Here is an 18,624-nt window from a genome sequence, read left to right as displayed (position 1 = left end):
GCATGTCCAAATTGCTTTAAAAATTCAGGGCACTAGATAGTCTGGCATTATATAGTTTTTTTCAGAAGTGGGGGGTTGAGGTGGGAATTCAGACACAGCTATAGGCGGACAGATATTTTTTATTTAAATGCCAAATATGACTTCACCGGTTTCTCAAATTGAAAATCTAATGATTTTTCTAATGAAAACACAATCTGTGTTTATTTTATTAAAGTTTTCTGAATCTGGAGCATTGATCTACAAATAATGGGATAAATTCTGAAATAGTGTCTACTTACATAGTCATGTGATTTATTGATTTTTTAATAACCTGTAGCTGTGTTAGTAAGGTATAAATATGTGATTCACATGCATTCTTGCTTAATTGCTTGAAATAAACCATTTCAATTCAATTCATTCAATCAATAGGAAAATATGACGTCTATTTGTGACTCCACTGTGTTCTGATGAAGAAAATGTGGATGTTTAACTAAAAAATACATTTAAACACTTTTGTTTCTGCAAACTTTTTCAAATGCAATGCATTGTGGTCTATATTCACCAACGTAGTGAACATTGATGCACAAACGTTTTTCGCAAAGTATTTTTGATTTTGGCTGAAAACTGCATCATTATAACTAAAAGACCACTGGGAACGCTTTTACAATAGATCAAGAGATGAACCTTCATGGAAATTATTCTTTTAGTCCAAAATGTGCTTTTGACAGGAAGTCAGACCTTCTTTGATTTTGTCATCCATGGGGAAGGGATCGTTAGGCTGCAAGTTGGCCGCCACCAGAACCTGTCTGGAGTCCTCCAACACCTGAAAACAAAAAAAAAAGAAAAGCGTTCAATTTATAATCCTTTTAGGCTGCAACTTGATCTTAATAACTCCTGCCGTCATGTTTTATAGCACTCTTTAGGAGCCCGGACTGAGATTACAGTCGGCGTGGCAACAGTAAAGCCCTTCATCGATGCACACAGAGTGGAGCAGAAGTGCTGACAATGTTCTCCTGCCGGGGAAGCTTGCTTATGTTGGGTGTCCTTGTGAGGTATGTAAATGCACAGATAACTGTCCACCGGCAGAGTAAATCAAAGCTCAGTCTGGTGAACGCGCTCAAATAAAAGCAAACGCAGAAGTGGGTGTAGTGGGTTTGAAGAGGCAGGCCTTTTATTCTTCAGCGCAGAAAGGTCGCGCCCTGTGAACTTGTTTTGAAAAAGCAGCAGCACACACACCTTGAAGAGGCCTTTGAGCATGATGTCTATGATCTTGTACTGCTGGTTGATGTCGTTCAGCTCCACCAGGTTCTTGAGAGCGTTCAGCTGGTCCTTCCTCTTCGTCTCGAAGAGCCGCTTATCTGGCGGGAAACGCTCAGGAAGATCCACAACAGAATTTCTCACAAACTCAGAAACACATCAGAGAGGATACAGATCTCCAGGTTGGAGTCGTGGCGCGGCCGCTGCGGGTCCGAGTCTGCGGCGCTGAGGGCAGCGAGAGCCAGCACGGCTGCGCTCACACTCCACATGGCCAGCAGGGGGAGGCAGAGAGGCACTGCTCTGAACACAAATGAGCCATAAGAATACGATTATAGAGATGTATGATTTCATTTCTTAACCACTCCTGAGAGCAGCCTTCCTTAAAAAGAAGGCTCGTCATGCGTTCTACCTGAGAGACTTCCCATTTATGACATTTTTTTCTCTCTCAAAGCTTTTGGAAGACATTCTTCCCCCTGATCCCCAACAATAACCACCAGAAAGGCGCAACAGGGAGACATTACGAGAATATAAAGTCAATATGGCAAAACGGGGGATAGCAGGCATTCAAGGAGGGTCTCCTTATGTCCTCCTTACAACACACCTGATGTCTGGCACTTGCTTAATCCCTGGAGGAACTTCTACAATCTGTAGCCGGCTGTTGCTCTGCCGTCTGATCAGTCAAAAGAGGAGGTCTTCTCTGTTACGACTTCCACATCACAAAGAAGCTAAACAGAGGAACTAACAAATTAAATTTTGATGAAACATGAGAAACCTTCAATAAAGCATTAGTGACTGTGGAGAAAACAAAAAAACACAAGATGTAATTTACAGGATGGATGTATAATTTAGTGAAGGCCTCATCAATGAGACTCTCCGGAGGTGGGTTTGAACCACGAGAGGGAAGGAAAGAGATGAGTGGAAAGGAAGTTAGGGCTTTTAGATGTGTTGGAGGGGGCGGAGTTAGGAGGTAAAACCCTGCGGGAAAACAACAGCTTTCCTGGTGAATATTTCATCCACCTTCACATTGAAACTGCAAGGCACAGACGGGAGTCAAACGAGGAAGAGACTTGATTTCTGCGCTAAATGAAGGAATCTGTTCTTCGCCACTTCTCCCACTTGAAGTGGTAGGAAGTGAAGGAACGTCTGGGGCTGAGTGCTAATCCACGTTGAGTGATTCCCCTAAAGAGTCAGACTTGAATTGGATGGGGGAGAAGCAGGCGCTCCTGGACATTCAGCATCCCTCTTCACCCCACAGCTTCAAAGCGGATCTCAGCGGCTGCCTGGTAGCTTTGATTTCACATGAAAACATTATTTATAGACGTAAAAACAGACGCTTTTGTGCAACAGCCATTTCTGTAAAGTGTTTGATCAGAAACAAGTTGTGCTGGATCTAAATCTGAAAAGAATTTTGTGAAATTTGACTCTAAATTGTTGCTTAAAAGTGTCCTTTTTGCCCAGAAGCATTGCTTCTCCTGAGGCAGCATTCTGTCTGGGTGTTTGAAGCTCCTGAGCAGGTATCCATGTACATTTATGAGTAAAACGCTCACAGATAGAGCAGCTCAACACATCCTGCAGCTGTTTGTGTGTAAAAAGGAAAAAGATCGAGACTTTGGTTTGACAAGGCCAGAAGAAGGTTCTTTGCTCATGATAATACGATGCTCAGAATTTAAGGTGCATCCAGATTTGGTGTGCTAGGACTAGAAGCGATGAAGTCATGTAAGCCCACACGAATCTCTCTGCCGCAGGTTTTTTCTAACAATAGTCTCAGAGCAGAGATGCTGAAGCCTGGTGTCCTGTGTGGCAGATACACATTCCTGCTTTGTCAGGAAACAATACAGCATCTAATCAGCTGTGATTGAATAAGCCTGATTTGAACTCCAAGCGCACGGATCGCCTCTAATCATGAAATAAAAAGAATAATGTGAGACTGATGATGGCTACATGTGCATTTAAGAAAAGGTGGAGAGCATGGAAACGTAAGATGCTCATCCATCAGACGGGCAGCTGGATGTGCAGCAGGAGGGGGATCCTGTTTCCCTTCAGGCTGCAAGCCTGCTGAGGGAGAGACTTGAATCTGAAGGACTGACACTTCACATCTCCATCATGCAAAGGGCTCATCCCCCCTTTCATTCATCCAAAGTCAGATTAACCAACATGCTTCATATTTTACTGCTGTCTGAACAGAATTATGTGGACTATTAATTACAGCCTGCTTAATTAATGTCATGCCTCCCCGCCTGACCCTGGTTTATTTTAATCACATCACTAATTATGAGGGGAATATTATTATCCTAATAGAAAAGGATAAAATAAAAAGTGATGAATTATCATAAATATAGTATAAAACACTAACTTATTAAACTGCTATAAAAATGAGTCAAAAGTATTTAGATGAACCAGCATCGGACAGATCCGTGGGGATCAGGCGCTGGACAGCGGAGCCACAGGAGCTTCACTCACCGAGGGGTAGCGACGCAGCAGCGGCGAACAGCAGCGATTAGCGGGCAGCGTTCGCTCCGGAGCGCCGCCTGATCTCTCCGGACCCTTCAATCACTGGAAGCTGCTCGTCGACGGAGGAGCAAGGCGCGCGCAATCCGGCCGTCTAGCTCCTCAGGTGACGGCGGCGGAGGGGGTTCATTTACATGCGGCTCTCAATGCTCCACTCCACCAGCGACACGATCGCACCGGCTGGCTTCTCTTGGACGAATGACAGCGCGCGGGCGCTAAGCGCGGAGGAGGACGTGGTTTCCACACGGCGGACTTTCACGGGGACACCGGCGGTGACTCCAGTTTCACGTGCTTCTTTCCAAAACTACAACACTTCAACCAGTTCAAACATACTTAATGAATATTAAATATGTAGACACAATGATGTACACGTGGATTAAATGAGCAACACTAGGATTTGTTAGTAGCTGACGCTGAAATTTATTTATAAACTGCTCAGTTTTGGCCACGTCAGTCTTAAGACGGGGATATTTTTTGGAGGAAAACCGGAAAAAAATGATGGTACTAAAATGTGTCCGTTTACTTACAGGTATGGCCTAAAAATATTCATCAAATAATTTCTTAACACCAGAACTCATTAACAAAAACACCCAGCTGGAGTTTTACTTTGAAAACTCATTTCCTGCAAACACAACCCACTTTGAACGGAAGTCCCTGTATCTGTCATTAAACACATGTATTATTTAAGTAGAACAGAAAGAGCACAAACATACAAACAATAAAGTGTCCAACACAAAACCAATAATTATTTCTAAAAACTACAAGCATCAGGCTGCAGTCAGAGAAAAGTCAGCCATGCAGATGAGGACATCTCCAACATAACTGCAAGCTGGAATTAAGGAAAACTTTCAGTAATTTTACATTTTATGTAAACATGCTTCATACTTCTAATTTAAGATATTTAAAAATTAATATTTCAAGGACAGCTTTAATCAAAAGTAGTGGGTGTATGTAATATAAACAAAAGATTGATAAATACTCTTGCTGTCCAGTCAAAAAAAGTAAGTGTATGGAGTACATTCTGTTCAACACACTGTCAGTAAAAGCTCAACACAGATATCCAATAAGCTGCCAGAAAGAAATCAATGCCGGCGTGGTGCTGATGTTTGATGGGTATCCTGCACGCTGCGCTGACAGCCCATATGTACTGTTAGTATTGACCCTTTTGGCATATGTCATCACCTGTAGAGAAGCTGCAGGCTCTCACTAGCAGGCGTTTGTGTGAATGTGTGCACATTTTGGGTAAAATATGTTGGTTTATCTGGGTACTTTGGGGAGTTAAGGGATTAGGCTGTTTAGATTTAAGTGATGGATACACAATGCCGCTTGGCGGGGTGAGGTCACAGATCTCATCTGTCGTCTGCAGCTCCAGCGTCTCTATCATTCTCGCCACTCTGAGCCTACACTCCTCTGTGGTTGGCAAAGCAGTCATCTGGATCTGAATAAAGAATAAATAAATAAAGGAAACTTTAATTTTTTGTGTTTCATGGCCATTAAAAACACAAAAAATGTTAATTTAGTTTATGAAATGTCAATTCACAACAGAGGTCATGTCAAGCTTCAATACAAACAGGGGCGGGCTTACAATTAGGCAAAGGTAGGTGACTGCCTGGGGCCGCCAACACTTTAAGCTAAAGCTAATATTTTTCATAAGCATCAATTTTTGACTCGGTCATAATAAAAGAAAGAAAGAAAAAAATCACTAAGATGGCATAAGGCCACTCACGTGAAACTGTTTTATCCTCCCCCATAAAAATGCATTACTGGAATATTCTAACAACAGGAAGATGGCGACAAGAGAGACTATTCCAAGAGTTTGAAAAGAAAAAGGCAGCTGTCAACCAGCTGTAAAAAAAAAAAAAAAAAATGAAAATGCAAAAGGAAAGGGAAAAAATGGGTTGCTACACTTCTAAAAGTGCAGAATGAAATACAAAACAAGGAAAAGATGAACAGGATTAAGAAAAGTGGAAAAAAGGTAAAGAAAGCGAGAAGAGAAAAATAGAGGAAAAGCAAAAGGAAGGGGAGAAAATTGTCATTTTGATAAAAAAAAAAACAGATTATTGACACCACTCCATATAGTATTTTTTTATTCCATTATTTAAGTATTTTTGTGTATTTTGCCTTCTTTAGTAAAACTTAACAATTCAAATAAACTACATGCGTTGGACATTTTATCCTGAGTAAGGATTTTAAATAAGAAATAATTGATACCACTACCTCATAGATCACCCTGGGCCCCCAAACTGCTAGGTCCGCCACTGAATACAAATCTCAAAATAAAGCCAAAAATGTAAAGATTTTATAACCGGTTTCAGTCCAAAATACAAGGTGTTTTCTTTTCTTGTTGAATTTTAGGAATTTTAATTTGTAGGTTTCTGTGTAAACATTTGAATCGAGGATGACTTTGGGCGACTATGGTGAAAACCTCCTAACAGGAAGAAAGGTGAGGCTGAACCAGAGCAGGTATGATCACCAGGTATGTTACCCGTCGGGGTGAGAGAATAGCACGAAAAGATACAAAAACACTAAAACGTGTTGTTGGACAACATAACTGAAACAAATGACCAAATGACAAATGCTCTGCTGAATTCACCTGTTAGTCTACCAACCTATTTAACCTGCACCCCAAAATATGCACACATTTAATTCATATGTCCATTTTCAAACCCTCCTAAACCATTTCAGGATTCTGGGGTTACTGGAGCCTATCCCAACCACTGTCTGGCAAAAGCATGGATGGTCTATCACGAAGAGAAATATAAAACCACACATCTGATCTCTAATAAAGATGAAAATTGCATCAAAGTTCACACATTATGAAATAAATGGGGCAACAAACATAAAAAAGCTTCTAAAATGAGAACATACATAGTTTTATTTCAGGTGTAATGCAGAACTTTATAACATGGGATTTAAACATTGACTGTTTATGAGAACTGGACCGAGTGAGTGTGACACCGCCCAAAGCAAATTGATTACTTATTGACTCAAGTCAATTCAGTTGGAATTTATTGTCAGTACAGATGCTGCCATGTTGAACCCATGGGACATCAGTGAGCAGCAATTGATCCAAATTGGTCTGACTTGCTGACTGTAAATAAGAACTGGACAGAGTGACCCCTCCCCCCTCTCGTTCTAAATAGGAATAAGCAATTATTACCCTGTCATTATATTTGTCAGAATAACCGTTCTTGCTCTGATTCCTTTTTATTAACATCTTCTTGCTAATCCTACTTTTTTTCATGATATTTTGTCTGTAGTGAAAGTTATTCAAGCTCCAAACTGGCCAATCACATAGCTCAATAAAGTATGTGGTCTCACGTCAAACATCCAAAACGTTTGACAGATTCTCTCAAGCCCACCTGAATGGAGATAGTGGTTGCCATTAAAATATTGACTTGGGCTAACACAGCAAATCGTTTATTGATGATTTCTGGTTCCAACATGGTGACATCCGTATCATGAAAAGAAGACAACTAAATTGACTTCATTTTGTTGAAGCCAGAGGTAAGCTATTTTCTATGGGTGACGTCACACCCATTCACCCAGGGCTCACAATGCTTCTGGTGCGGCCACTGAAGCGGTCTAGCTAGAGTTGATGACTCACATTGGCTACGGATGGCTGTGGTCCTACTGCAGCCACAGTGGAAAATAGGTTTTATTTTGAAAAATGTACCAGATGCACCTTACACTCGCCCGCAAGATTTCCGGTTTAGGTTGTTAATTTGTCTCTCGCACTTTTCAAGTTACATAAAGCCTCTGGCGGCTGCACTGGAGCTGGACTGGATGTAGTGTGAGCCCGAGGTTAGTCAATGGTTTGAGTCAACGTTTCTATGGCAACCTCTCTTGCCAATCAGGAGTGAGCTTGTTGGAAGTCCTGACCCTTACCACTTGAAAGTGTGCAACACAAAATCTGTCAGTTAAACATTTTGGACATTCGACGTGGGGCCAGCAGGAACATGAGAAGGGAAGGGTCACTCAGTCCAGTTCTCATGTACAATCAATGGAGTCAATAGGCCTCCAGTTGTGGAAATGATATACAATGTGGGGCTTTGATCATAAAAGTATAAAATGCTTTTAAGTTGAGTATAAGCAACAAAAAAAATTTGTTTTTGTATATAATTAAAAAAAACAGAGCCTAAATAGGACTGGGCCTAGTACAGAGCCATGTGGAACTCCACGCCTCACTCTAATGTGTATGAGGAAGATGTTTCATTTACACAAACTGAATAACTAAATTAAACAAAAGCAGTTCCTGTAATACCAATAACATGTTCCAATCTGTGTTTCAATTTATTCTCATTTTAAAACTCAATGGAGCAGCTTTATTGGAAATATAGATTTTGTAAGGACCATCTGATTTAATAAGTACATAATGAAGAAAAATAGATTTGATTCTGCAAGAGGAAAGCAAAAGAAGTGGAGTTTGTAGAAAACATGCAGGGAGCACAATGAAAAGAGAGTAAATTACAACATTCAAGTCTTTTTAGATCAGTTAATGAATGAACAGGGTCTTCTGAACTTTTATGCGCTGTACCACATAAATATTAAATCTGTGTCCCGCTGACAGCAGTTCCCATCATGAAATTCCAACCTGCTTAAAAAATAGAGCTCCAACACTGATCTGTAATTGAAAGGAGCAGTAGGGGAGACTGAGGACAACGGGGTTATTGTGGCGAGAACAATTTGTGTTTAATGAAAGAGGTAGGGAAGAAAGGAAGGGAACAGCAAAGATTAAAATATAGTAAAATCTATGCAAGAATAATAAAGTGCTGGGTTACAGAGCCTGCCGGTCAAGGACAAGCAATTATAAGTCTGTCGGCTTTAGAAAACTCCACGAGTCAAGTCTGCATAGGAGCTTCGCCCCCACTAACCCTGAACGTGGCTGCAGGATATAGAGCTAAAATGAGATGTATAAGCAAATACATGACGGGGTAGTTAATGATGCGAAGAGAGAAGGGGAAACAATTATTTAAATAAAAAGGATTCATCATATGAAATATTTATAGATATAAACAGCAAACTTAATGTACAGATTTGTTTTCAGTTCACAGGGATTTATTGTTTTTTTTTTAAAGTGTGTATTCCTGACAAACTGGAGCAAAAGAGATGACGAGGGACAAAAATCGAGCTGTAAATGTCGAATAAAACCCACAAACATGTTTTTACGCAAGCTTAAACAAGCAAGCTGACACATTTGCATGCGTGCGCACAGATGATGATTCTCAGCATTGGGAGCTGCTGCGTGTGCCATCATGCCATCATTCTGTCACTCCTCCGACGCAGAGCTCCTTTCAGAATACCAAATTCATTTCTGCCCCCATGTATGATGCCAGAGTCCATGCATTCAATCAGACGTGGATGCTGTTCCATTGAAGACGCCTGCTGCAAAGCTGAAGGGGGATCTTATTTCATTTTTTTATCCCAAATGGTATGAAATTAATAAATAAGCAGCTTGTTTCAGTGTTTTCATCACAATTAGCCAGAAAGAATGATCACGTTGCTGCTTTGTTATTCTGCTAATCCAAACTTCAGGATTTAAAGATTTAAAAAACAAAATTAATATTATATTTTTTCATATTCTACAATGACTTATTAGTTTTCCCTTTAATAAAACAACAGTGTTTCTATTGGACTACATGTGTCTTAAATGTTATTAAAATTCATTCGATTTTGTACAGAAGAACCACAATCTTCAGTCATGTTAATTTTCCTCCAAGTATGTAGGAATAACAACTGCCTTCAATAAATTGTTATCAGTCCACTGATGGAACAGGCCTTCAGCTGGACTGAAACTGCTCCGGCCTCATTCATCATCATCAGTGAGAGTCGCAGTAGATTACAGAGACGGGCTGCAGATCATTTGTATTTACAGGATGAGACGGCGTGCAGTCATCTTCAAACAAATGGGCCACAGCCGCAGCATGTCTGGAGGGAAATACACACGCTTTCTTCTAATTGATCATTTTACATCCAGCTTAATAAAGGAAAATGGCAACTTGATTTTTCTAAAAATCTGTCAAGCTCCCGGGGACAATAATATCGAAAGGAACATCTCTATTGCAGCAGAAATGTGTGCAGAAGATGATCCTCTTTCAGTGAGAATCGGAGATGGATTTGAACGTTTTGTCCTGACAGCTGCGCACCGACAGCTGGAACCGGCTCTGCACAAGCCCATGACAGAATATTGGATTATTTGTTATGAGCGCTTTTGTGTAGATATTGTCAGCTAGAATACAGGGACAGTGATAGGAAACGTGAACGGCATCTCACAAAGAGTAACAAGCACTTCACACAACTGGGGTCATTAGATCCTCAGTGATCTACTACTATTTTGACTAAGTTTCTTTATAAAAAAGGCAGACATTTACGTTAATTTAAACGGTCCACTTTTTGAGCTTATATTATATTGTGCATTCCTCGCTACAAACAACCTCAAAGCGGTATTTTGATAAATTCGTGCCTTTCTGAGTAATCCTCTAAAAACCTGCAGTCTCAGCAGCGGCCCACAAAAACGAGTGGCTTCTCACGTGCTGATGTCACAAGTTGAGAACTGCCCCTCCTGGAAGAGTCTGCTGCGTCCCACGGCAAACACAAACAACTTTCTCTGCTAGCTTCACGAGCCCCCCACCCCTGGCTCGTGCACAGTCGTGCAGACGCCAGTTGTCAGTGTTTCGAGTCAGCTTAGCGATAGCCAAGAAACACTCATTTGAACAGCGTTTAAACTTCTTGAAGAACATTCTGGTGAGGAATCTGCACAACATGTTGGGATGAATCCTGAACATATCCCAGAATGGCGCAAGCAGACGGGGGATATTGGGAAGATGGCTGGAGAAAGGGAGCAGACTATTTCCTGGTGGAAAAAGGGGAGAAGGTAGTTTCCTGGTGGAAATGGGGAGCAGACTATTTCCTGGTGAAGAAAGGGAGAAGACTACTTCCTGGTGGATAAATGCAGCAGACTATTTCCCGGTGGACAAAGGGAGCAGCAACGAATATTTCAGTGTGGGCCCCATATGGCTTATCTTTTGGCTGAATTGGTGGGCCCCAGTTGGGTTTGTCCGAGAGTTCTATGTTGGCCCCATCTGTGTTTGCCCACACTGGCTTAGGTGGGGACTCAGTGGTCTCTGTCCCTATGCTAACCTGCCACCCGGCGGACTGTGTGGCGAGTTAGTGAGCTCCGCTGCCCACGAGCCAGACTACTGAGTCCCCACTCAAGCCAGTGTGAGCAAACACAGATGGGACTAACCATGGAACCCACGGACAAACTGGGCCTACCAATTCACCCCCAAACGTAAACCATATGGGGCCCACATTGAAGTATTCGCTGGGATATTTCCTGGTGGAAAAAGCGAGCGACGAAATGGGCTTGAACATGAATTTCTGAGTAAAAGCAGAGAGGTACACGTGACAAGGATTTTTGATGATGCTTTAATGATGCTTCAAAGAGAAAAGAAGCGTTCACAGCCAGTCCCAATCAAAACAATGTTCATCATCTCATTTATCTCTCATTTCAATAAATCCTGAAATGTTCATGTGTTGTTGTCTGTATTTTTTGATTGAATTTCACAGCAAAATGATCCCAATAGCCATCAGAACTCTGTCTGGACCAAATTTGGGGGATAAACACCTGGGCTGCAAAGTATTTACATCGATAACATTTTTTTTAATGTTTTCTCTTCATGGGCGACATGCTGACGAGGACTGCTCAGGTTGACATCATGAAATGGGCTGCACTCTCAAGGAGCGAAAGGCGGAGCCTCAGAGGTTGAGTCGTTTTACTTCCAGGTATGAAAATGATTTGCTCTTTAGTGTTCCAAATGTCTTATATGATCATTTATATGGATATAGTCTACTCTGAAAGACTTAAGAAAAGCATAGTATGGTCCATTTAAGAAAATTAACTCAGTTTAGGAAACTTTGTGCACAAAGCCTCATAAAAACACAGTTATTGAATTGTTTCTGATGTTGCAAACCGCTTGGTGGGCTTGTGTTCAGACAACCTGTCATTTGTCTCACCTGTTTCAACTGTATTTTCTGCTTTTATGGTTCATCAAAAGGCACATTTTCAATACATTTCTGACAATTTAATAACATCTGTCATGTTCTTTCATGACGTGAACACTGGTCCACACAGATTACCTGCTTCAGGAGCAAACTTAAGGTCTGTGCTGCCTCCCAGCTCAGCTCCTTCACTCCCTTCTTCTCCACCGACTCGATGACATGCCGCAGGTCTGGCTCCCACAGCACTGCCGAACTGTTGTGCTGCAGCAGCTGTCAAGACGACAAAACAGGCATGAAAATAAGAAATCTCAAACATCTCTACATTATTAAAACAAACAAAAAGTTGAGCACAACGCCATGTGAACGTTTCATTTAGGAAAAAAATACGGTTATTATAATGCCAGTGAATTAATTTTTGATAAATATTTTAAATGGAAAAGATACTTTCATTGCTGTGTTGTGCATCATGTTGCTGTTTGTGAGTAATCCTGTGCACACAAGGGACAAATTAAAAAAGTAGAGCAGGTAAAGAGTTGCTTAAAAGACTTGTGCAAAATAAAAAGTAACAGAATGCAATGGATTCTATCTGATTAATTTGTAGCAAATATATAACAAACACAGAAGAAAAATAAAATCTCAGTTACTGGAGCACAAACAATTGTTTTTCTACAATTCTTTCAATTTATGTACTAATAAGGCATCTATGTTAAAAGTAAAGCAGAAACCATCAACAGATACCGAATGATTTGGTTCCAGATCATCCATCCATATTCTGCTTTTTTAGGGTCACGGGTTGCTGGAGCCTATCCCAGCCTCTTGTGGGAGAATTTAGAGTCACCAGTTAATTTGCATTGTGGGAGGAAAATCACATATGCACAAGGAGAACATGGAGACTCCACACAGAAAGGTCTACTACACCCCTGTGAAGCCCCTCCCATATCATAAACTGTATTCATATTTGCATTTACCGAGGGCCAGATTGCTAAAAGATGTGATTTCTTGACTGATAACATTAGAACATTTGGTCCTCATCTGGTCTGTTCCAGAGTTTGTTTTCTTACATTTTTCTCTTTGTTTTGCCAGATGGAAAAACTTCCTCCAACCTTGGTCTACCCAACAATGAAGGTTAGCTTGCAATTGAATCCTGGTGTGTGTCACTGCAGTATAAATACAGATGGACTTTGAACCAGATCAAATAATTTGATCATGTAATTTGCCATTTAATCAAGGGATGTACGGTAGATGCAAGGAATTTTGAGTCAGAAATAAATTCAAAATCCTTAATCAAAAAATTCAAATCACCAAAAGATCTGGAAATGGAAATAGATGTTTTTTGGTGAACAGATGATCATGACTGGAGCTCATTTTGGGCCTTACTGTCCAGCTTGTTTTTTGGGGGCTCATTAAATAAAGTAAATCAAACTAAATAAAATATTTTTTTTATATTACCAGTCCTGTCAAGTTCAACAAATATGCTAAACATGCTAGTTTGAAGCAATGTACAAAACAAGAGAAATCTTATTAAACAATAGATCCAAAGGCCAGAATCATTTTTGCTCAAACTTCCCCTTCAGAGCATCCTTTGTGCTTCAGAAGCTTGAGGCAAAACGTGAGCTGATAGAAGCACATTTTTGTAATTGAAAGGAAATGAGCCGAGAAGCAGAGGCAAAGTTGAACTTCGTGTTTAAAGACAGTTTAAGAGCTACAACAAACAGCAATCAGATCTTTGAAAGATCTGCAACTTTTTTCTAGTAGTTTTTTTTAACCAACCAATCTTCAATTAAAGCTGTGAAGAGCTTAAAGTCTCCTGCTTCCTCTAAGCTCTATCAAAGGTCACTGTCACATGTAGCATTAAATAGAAACTATTATTACCTTCCTGATTGCAATGTTTGCCCTCTAAAAGTTTAAATAAAAGCTGTGCTGAATACAAAGTAATGAGTTGCATTGTGGGAATTTCAATCACGTCCGTTTATAAGAGTCAGGCCTCAGACAAAAGCTTGGTTATCTACAGAAAATCTTGTTCTTCCTGTCTGGCTCTTTATTCTGGTTAATCCAAACATGTTTCTCTGTATTTCACTGACCCGGTTGTGGGCGTGGTCACTACATTGATCCAAGTGTTAGATGGCAGTTAGAGATGAGACAGTGGTTTTTCCAGTCTACAAATCTACTCAGTTAGCTCCTATCTGAGTTTCTATATTTATAGTAACAAATAAAAATCTTTAATTCTAACTTTAATAATATGAAATTATGTGGAATCAATTGGATTTTCCCTGATGTAATCAGTAACATTGGATCTTTTTCTTGCTGTTTTTAGAACCATGGTTATTGATGAGATTTTTATTATTAAACTAAATGATATAAATTCCCCAAAACAAAACATTTAAATACATTTAAAGTGAAAAAGGGTGATTTAGTCAGATCTAAACACAACTATTATCAGTATTATTAGTATTGGTATTATTATTATTAGTCAAAACTCCACGCAGAAATAAGACATCTCCACACACATATCAAAGAAACAGAAAGCGCTCGTGGGGGTCTGAATTGTCTGCGAGGAATGTTTGATACATGCATGAAGATGACTTATTTCTGTGTCGAGTTTTGACTCATAAATATCGCCATAATTAGGGGAGCGTATTGATACGATACATATCCTATCACATCTTAGGATACGCATCTCGATATATCCCAACACTGTACCATAACAAATTTTCATTTTTTCTTTAAGAGTACGACTTAGAAAAAACCTCAATATTGATTCGTCTTCTATTGTAATAAAATGATAAAATTGGCTTTATTTAATGAACACAACAATAAGCACTGCAACCGTATCTCATTGTGGCAGAGAGTTGTGGTTCCATACCCATCTCAAGTAAAAAGTAACTAGTATATGTCTCATAACAACAAACACCGGGACAGAACATTTAACACAAGCTGGTTCTTGTGAGATCTTGTTGTTGTTTTGGTCGCGGTGTAGAGCTGCTCAAAGAGACTGAATGTCCTGACAACCAGCGGTCGGAGGTTCAGGTGGAAAACAAAAGTAAGATGCTGAAGAACCTTCATAAATAATTACTTGCATATTGTCTTAAATAAAATGTTAAATCGATACAAGTATCGCCAAGTGAAATATCATAATATACTGCAGATTGTTAATGCTTTCACAAGGACTTCCTATAATAACATTAATTATGTTACATTTATACCTGCATGTTAAAAGGGTTGAACAGAAGTTGAGGATCAGATTATAGTTCTGCAGCCAACACACTGTCAAATCAACGGGTGTCACGTCTAAATGTGCTGCAGACAGCAGAGGGAGAAAGTTAAAGAGGAATTATTGAATAAAAAAAGAAGAATTATCTGTGTCAAGCTGCGTTTCTCACTGTTCTGTCAGTCCCAATGCTTTGGCCTCACACACTGGTGTCCTAGCAACCTGATGGAGGCTGAAGCACGGAGGGGGCCACTATATGCTATCAATCTGCCACAACTCACTATTATATCCAGCATTGTCCATAGTCAAATCTCAGGGAACATCGTCTTTTTAATTATAATAATTCACACCTGAGTTTTTAAAGCGACACTGAAGCTGCACAAAAGAAATCAAAGCGAAAAAAAAAAGGAAGCGGACACGGTGATTCCACGATTCTGTGCATGAGAACACAGCGGTGAAAAGCAGCTGGTCTTTGGCGCATCTGCATACAAAACCTCTGATGAATTACAACACGTGTCACATTACAACAGGTCATCATTTATTTAAACAACTATTATGCACACATGCAGCAACACGGCGAAAAAGCTCATTTATGCAGCTTTCATAGAAGTGATGGGGGTCAGAGCCGAGCGGTCTATACTAATCACATTCACTTCATTGATTTATCAACAACCAACGGAAAAACATACAGAAAATAAAAAGCCTCTGCTGGTTTGCAGCCTGTTATGTGTTTTTATTTGATAAAACAAAATACGTTCCTCGTTAATTTAGAAGGGTCAATTAATGCATAACAACAATAAAAGCTCATTATGCCAGCAGCATGGTGATGGTCACATGAGAATTTGGGCTTTATTGTAGACCAGGACCTGGTAATTATAGGAATTCAGACTTCTCTCTGTATACAGGATCCAATCACCAGTGGTTTAGTCCTTAGCTTTCATTCTGATCAGGTGTTCCAGCAAACACAATGCGATTGGGAAAATTAGCCACACATTGTGAATTGCATAGTTTTATTCCATGACCTCACGTTAGCCAGGCATCTATTGTTGGCCTCGCATGTGAGTAATACACACAGAGACATCCCAGCGTGCAGAAACACCCACTGAGAATGTGACAAAAGCGTAGCAGCTTTAGAAAGACTTCCACCCAGCAGGACTCAGAAGTCAAAGGAGTTCGCTGATTTATTTCAGAAAATTCTCCTAAACGTTAAGCCCTTCTTTTCTTTTTCTGTCACCTCTAAAGACTTTGGCTGAGTTACAGTTCTACACCTTGACCTACTTTTGAACTGGAATGGGGAGTCCCATAGGCCTCCAGATCTCCAAAAAAAGGCTACGCAGATCTCCAAAAGAAGCGAGCAAAAAAACAAAGGAGCAGAGAAAAATGTCCTCATTTGACATTATTTAAAAACGAAAACACACTTTGATTCTATTGTAACTACTATTTACAAAAGCTTTAGTTACAACTGCCTTTACAGGGGGATTCAGGCTGTCTGCGGGCAAAAAATGGGCTAATCGGCACAGGGCACACAAATATCAAGGTCATAGAGCCAATAGGATGAATATGTTTGTGCACTTTTTTTTCAATGGGCATGCTGCAGGTGACAGGTCATAGAGAACACAACACCTAAGTGTAAGTAAGGGTGAAGTAGGGGGCAGGTAGGCACGTCATATTGATTTTTCATTTTTTCAAACCCTGAACAACGCACAGCTTCAGATTCGTGAGGGCACTAAAGGAACTTTCCATTGTATTTTTCACACTTAAACAGCCTAAGACCAAGTCCTATTAAAAAACTGCTGGACCTAGACTGCTCAAACCTGTCATGCCTGTCCTGCTCCACCCCCTCAAGTTAATCGAAAACCTAAGAACAAGTCCTGAACAGGCAAAAAACATCATAAAATCATCCTATTTCACATTTTCACAAATCAAATAAAGGTTTCACAAATCAGAAACTACATTTAATGTATTCTTTACCATCTAAAGCATAATGTAATCCAAGTTTGAGCAGTCTAGTTCCAGCGGTTTTCTGAACAGGACCTGTTCTTAGGCGGTCTAAGTGTGAAAAATACAGAGAAATGTTCCTTTAGTGCCCTCGTGAATTGGAAGCTAACTTCAGCATCAGGCACACCTCTCAATTAACCCATTAATGCTGTTCAAGTGCTTCTGGGCAAGCCTTGCTGTTAGAAATGAGAAATTAGGCATCTTACAGCCACTTATGAATCACGTGCACACCCCGTGCATTCAGCATTTGTGCACAGTCAGTAAGAGAACGAGTGCATGCACCTTACTAATGGCTAGAGAGCAGCGTAAAAGGTGCCGTACAACAGCATCACTCATACATTATAAGAGCGTACAACTTAAATTATCCTTACAAAAACCGTCCCGCATGGGTCAACCCTGTATGTGTGCACTAGTGCTGGGCAATATGACGGTACATATCGCGTGGGCGATGTCTAATGTGCCATTTCTCTTCTATCCTTTTTATTTTTTTTTCTGAAATTTTGTGCAAAAATGTGTTTTCCTACTAAGAAACTTGAAACTGTTGTGCACTAAAAACATTTTTATCATTTTTTTCAGGGAATAAATGAAAATATACTTTACTCTGGTATATTGTGATATATATCCTTATTGTCATATAAAATAGTTTATATTGTAATATATAATTTATTTTCCACATTGCCCAGCAGTACAGCATAAAACTAATGCACTATTTCCTTTTTTTATTTTAGAGAAACAGTTAAAAAAATGAAAGTTAAGTTTAACCCTTTACCACCAGGTGACACTGATACACAAAATCTATAGCATACCGTAACTTCTCAACTCGAGCCGCTTTTCTCCTTTACAATCTATTGGAATTACATTGATCAGGTTAACAATTAAAAAATTACAGTAAATCAAAGAACATAAACACTGTAGTTAAGTTAAAAATGATTTTACTTAAACTTATTAAAGATTCAATTCATTACTGTTTTTCAACCCATATTGGTATTTTTTACACATTTTTATGCTTCATGATTTGATGCAGTTTCATCAGAGCTGATCAACTTTGTAGCAAACCTAGTGAGTGAGGATGTAGATGCTACAAGAGAATTATTCAAATGTTGTCCTTTTTGGTGTCTTGACTGTTTTGAAATGCTTTGTTACAAAAATAAAACTCAGTAAGGACTGTTCATGTCTGTGCATTTACAAGGATTTTTATTTTACAAGAAAAGTTTTTTTTGTTTCAGATTGTAATGTGAAAGAGGCAAATTGATTAGCATTTTTTACAAAAATGTTCAAATTACAGTAAAAATAACAACTGCTAGATTGTTTCCAGACATAAGATTGCTATAATTCACAAGTTTTCAAACCGTAGTGTCAATGCACAGAGAAAGATTTTACCCAAGGGCATACACTATTATTTAAAAGCCAACTTACATTATCATTTACAGTGTCTACTTAAAAAAATCCCAGCTTTTCGAAAGATTTATGGAAACTATTAAGCAGATAAATCTTGTTCTAGTTGTTACTAATCTTAGAAAGAATCCAATGTAAAAAAAAAACTAAAAAAAAACAGAACATTTATGGGATTTGATTGAATGTTAGTTGTGGAATATTGATTGAACTTTTACTGCTAATAAAGGAGATATTTGTCTGATTGCTGAAAGCAATCAGAGTATGTTGTTGTAATTCTT

At 39.5% G+C, this 18,624-nt stretch overlaps 2 protein-coding genes across 7 annotated transcripts in view; both read right to left on the bottom strand.

Annotated features, from left to right (window-relative positions):
- LOC112146934 (coiled-coil domain-containing protein 134) overlaps positions 1-4,035 on the bottom strand; it is a 10,338-nt gene extending 6,303 nt beyond the window's left edge. The window contains exons 1-5 of one of the 2 annotated variants that reach the window (XM_036213354.1): positions 3,697-4,035; positions 1,838-1,961; positions 1,409-1,536; positions 1,216-1,337; positions 718-802 (exon numbers count right to left, since the gene is read on the bottom strand). In XM_036213354.1, coding sequence (XP_036069247.1) covers positions 718-802; positions 1,216-1,337; positions 1,409-1,505 — 304 coding nt within the window. In that variant the 5' untranslated portion in view covers positions 1,506-1,536; positions 1,838-1,961; positions 3,697-4,035. The remainder of the gene's footprint in view (positions 1-717; positions 803-1,215; positions 1,338-1,408; positions 1,537-1,837; positions 1,962-3,696) is intronic. The other variant, XM_024273014.2, reaches the window with a different exon arrangement.
- A 105-nt stretch (positions 4,036-4,140) lies between these two features.
- Positions 4,141-18,624, bottom strand: part of LOC112146933 (meiosis inhibitor protein 1) — an 80,619-nt gene continuing 66,135 nt past the window's right edge. Inside the window, exons 31-33 of one of the 5 annotated variants that reach the window (XM_024273010.2) lie at positions 11,884-12,015; positions 5,061-5,182; positions 4,141-4,566 (exon numbers count right to left, since the gene is read on the bottom strand). In XM_024273010.2, coding sequence (XP_024128778.1) covers positions 4,512-4,566; positions 5,061-5,182; positions 11,884-12,015 — 309 coding nt within the window. In that variant the 3' untranslated portion in view covers positions 4,141-4,511. Of the gene's footprint in view, positions 4,567-4,623; positions 5,183-11,883; positions 12,016-18,624 lie in introns of those variants that run through there. The other 4 variants (XM_024273011.2, XM_036213353.1, XM_024273012.2 and 1 more) reach the window with 4 other exon arrangements.

Source organism: Oryzias melastigma, linkage group LG8 (assembly GCF_002922805.2).
Source record: "Oryzias melastigma strain HK-1 linkage group LG8, ASM292280v2, whole genome shotgun sequence".
Lineage (NCBI taxonomy): Eukaryota > Metazoa > Chordata > Actinopteri > Beloniformes > Adrianichthyidae > Oryzias > Oryzias melastigma.
This window is presented reverse-complemented; position numbering and strand designations above follow the sequence as displayed.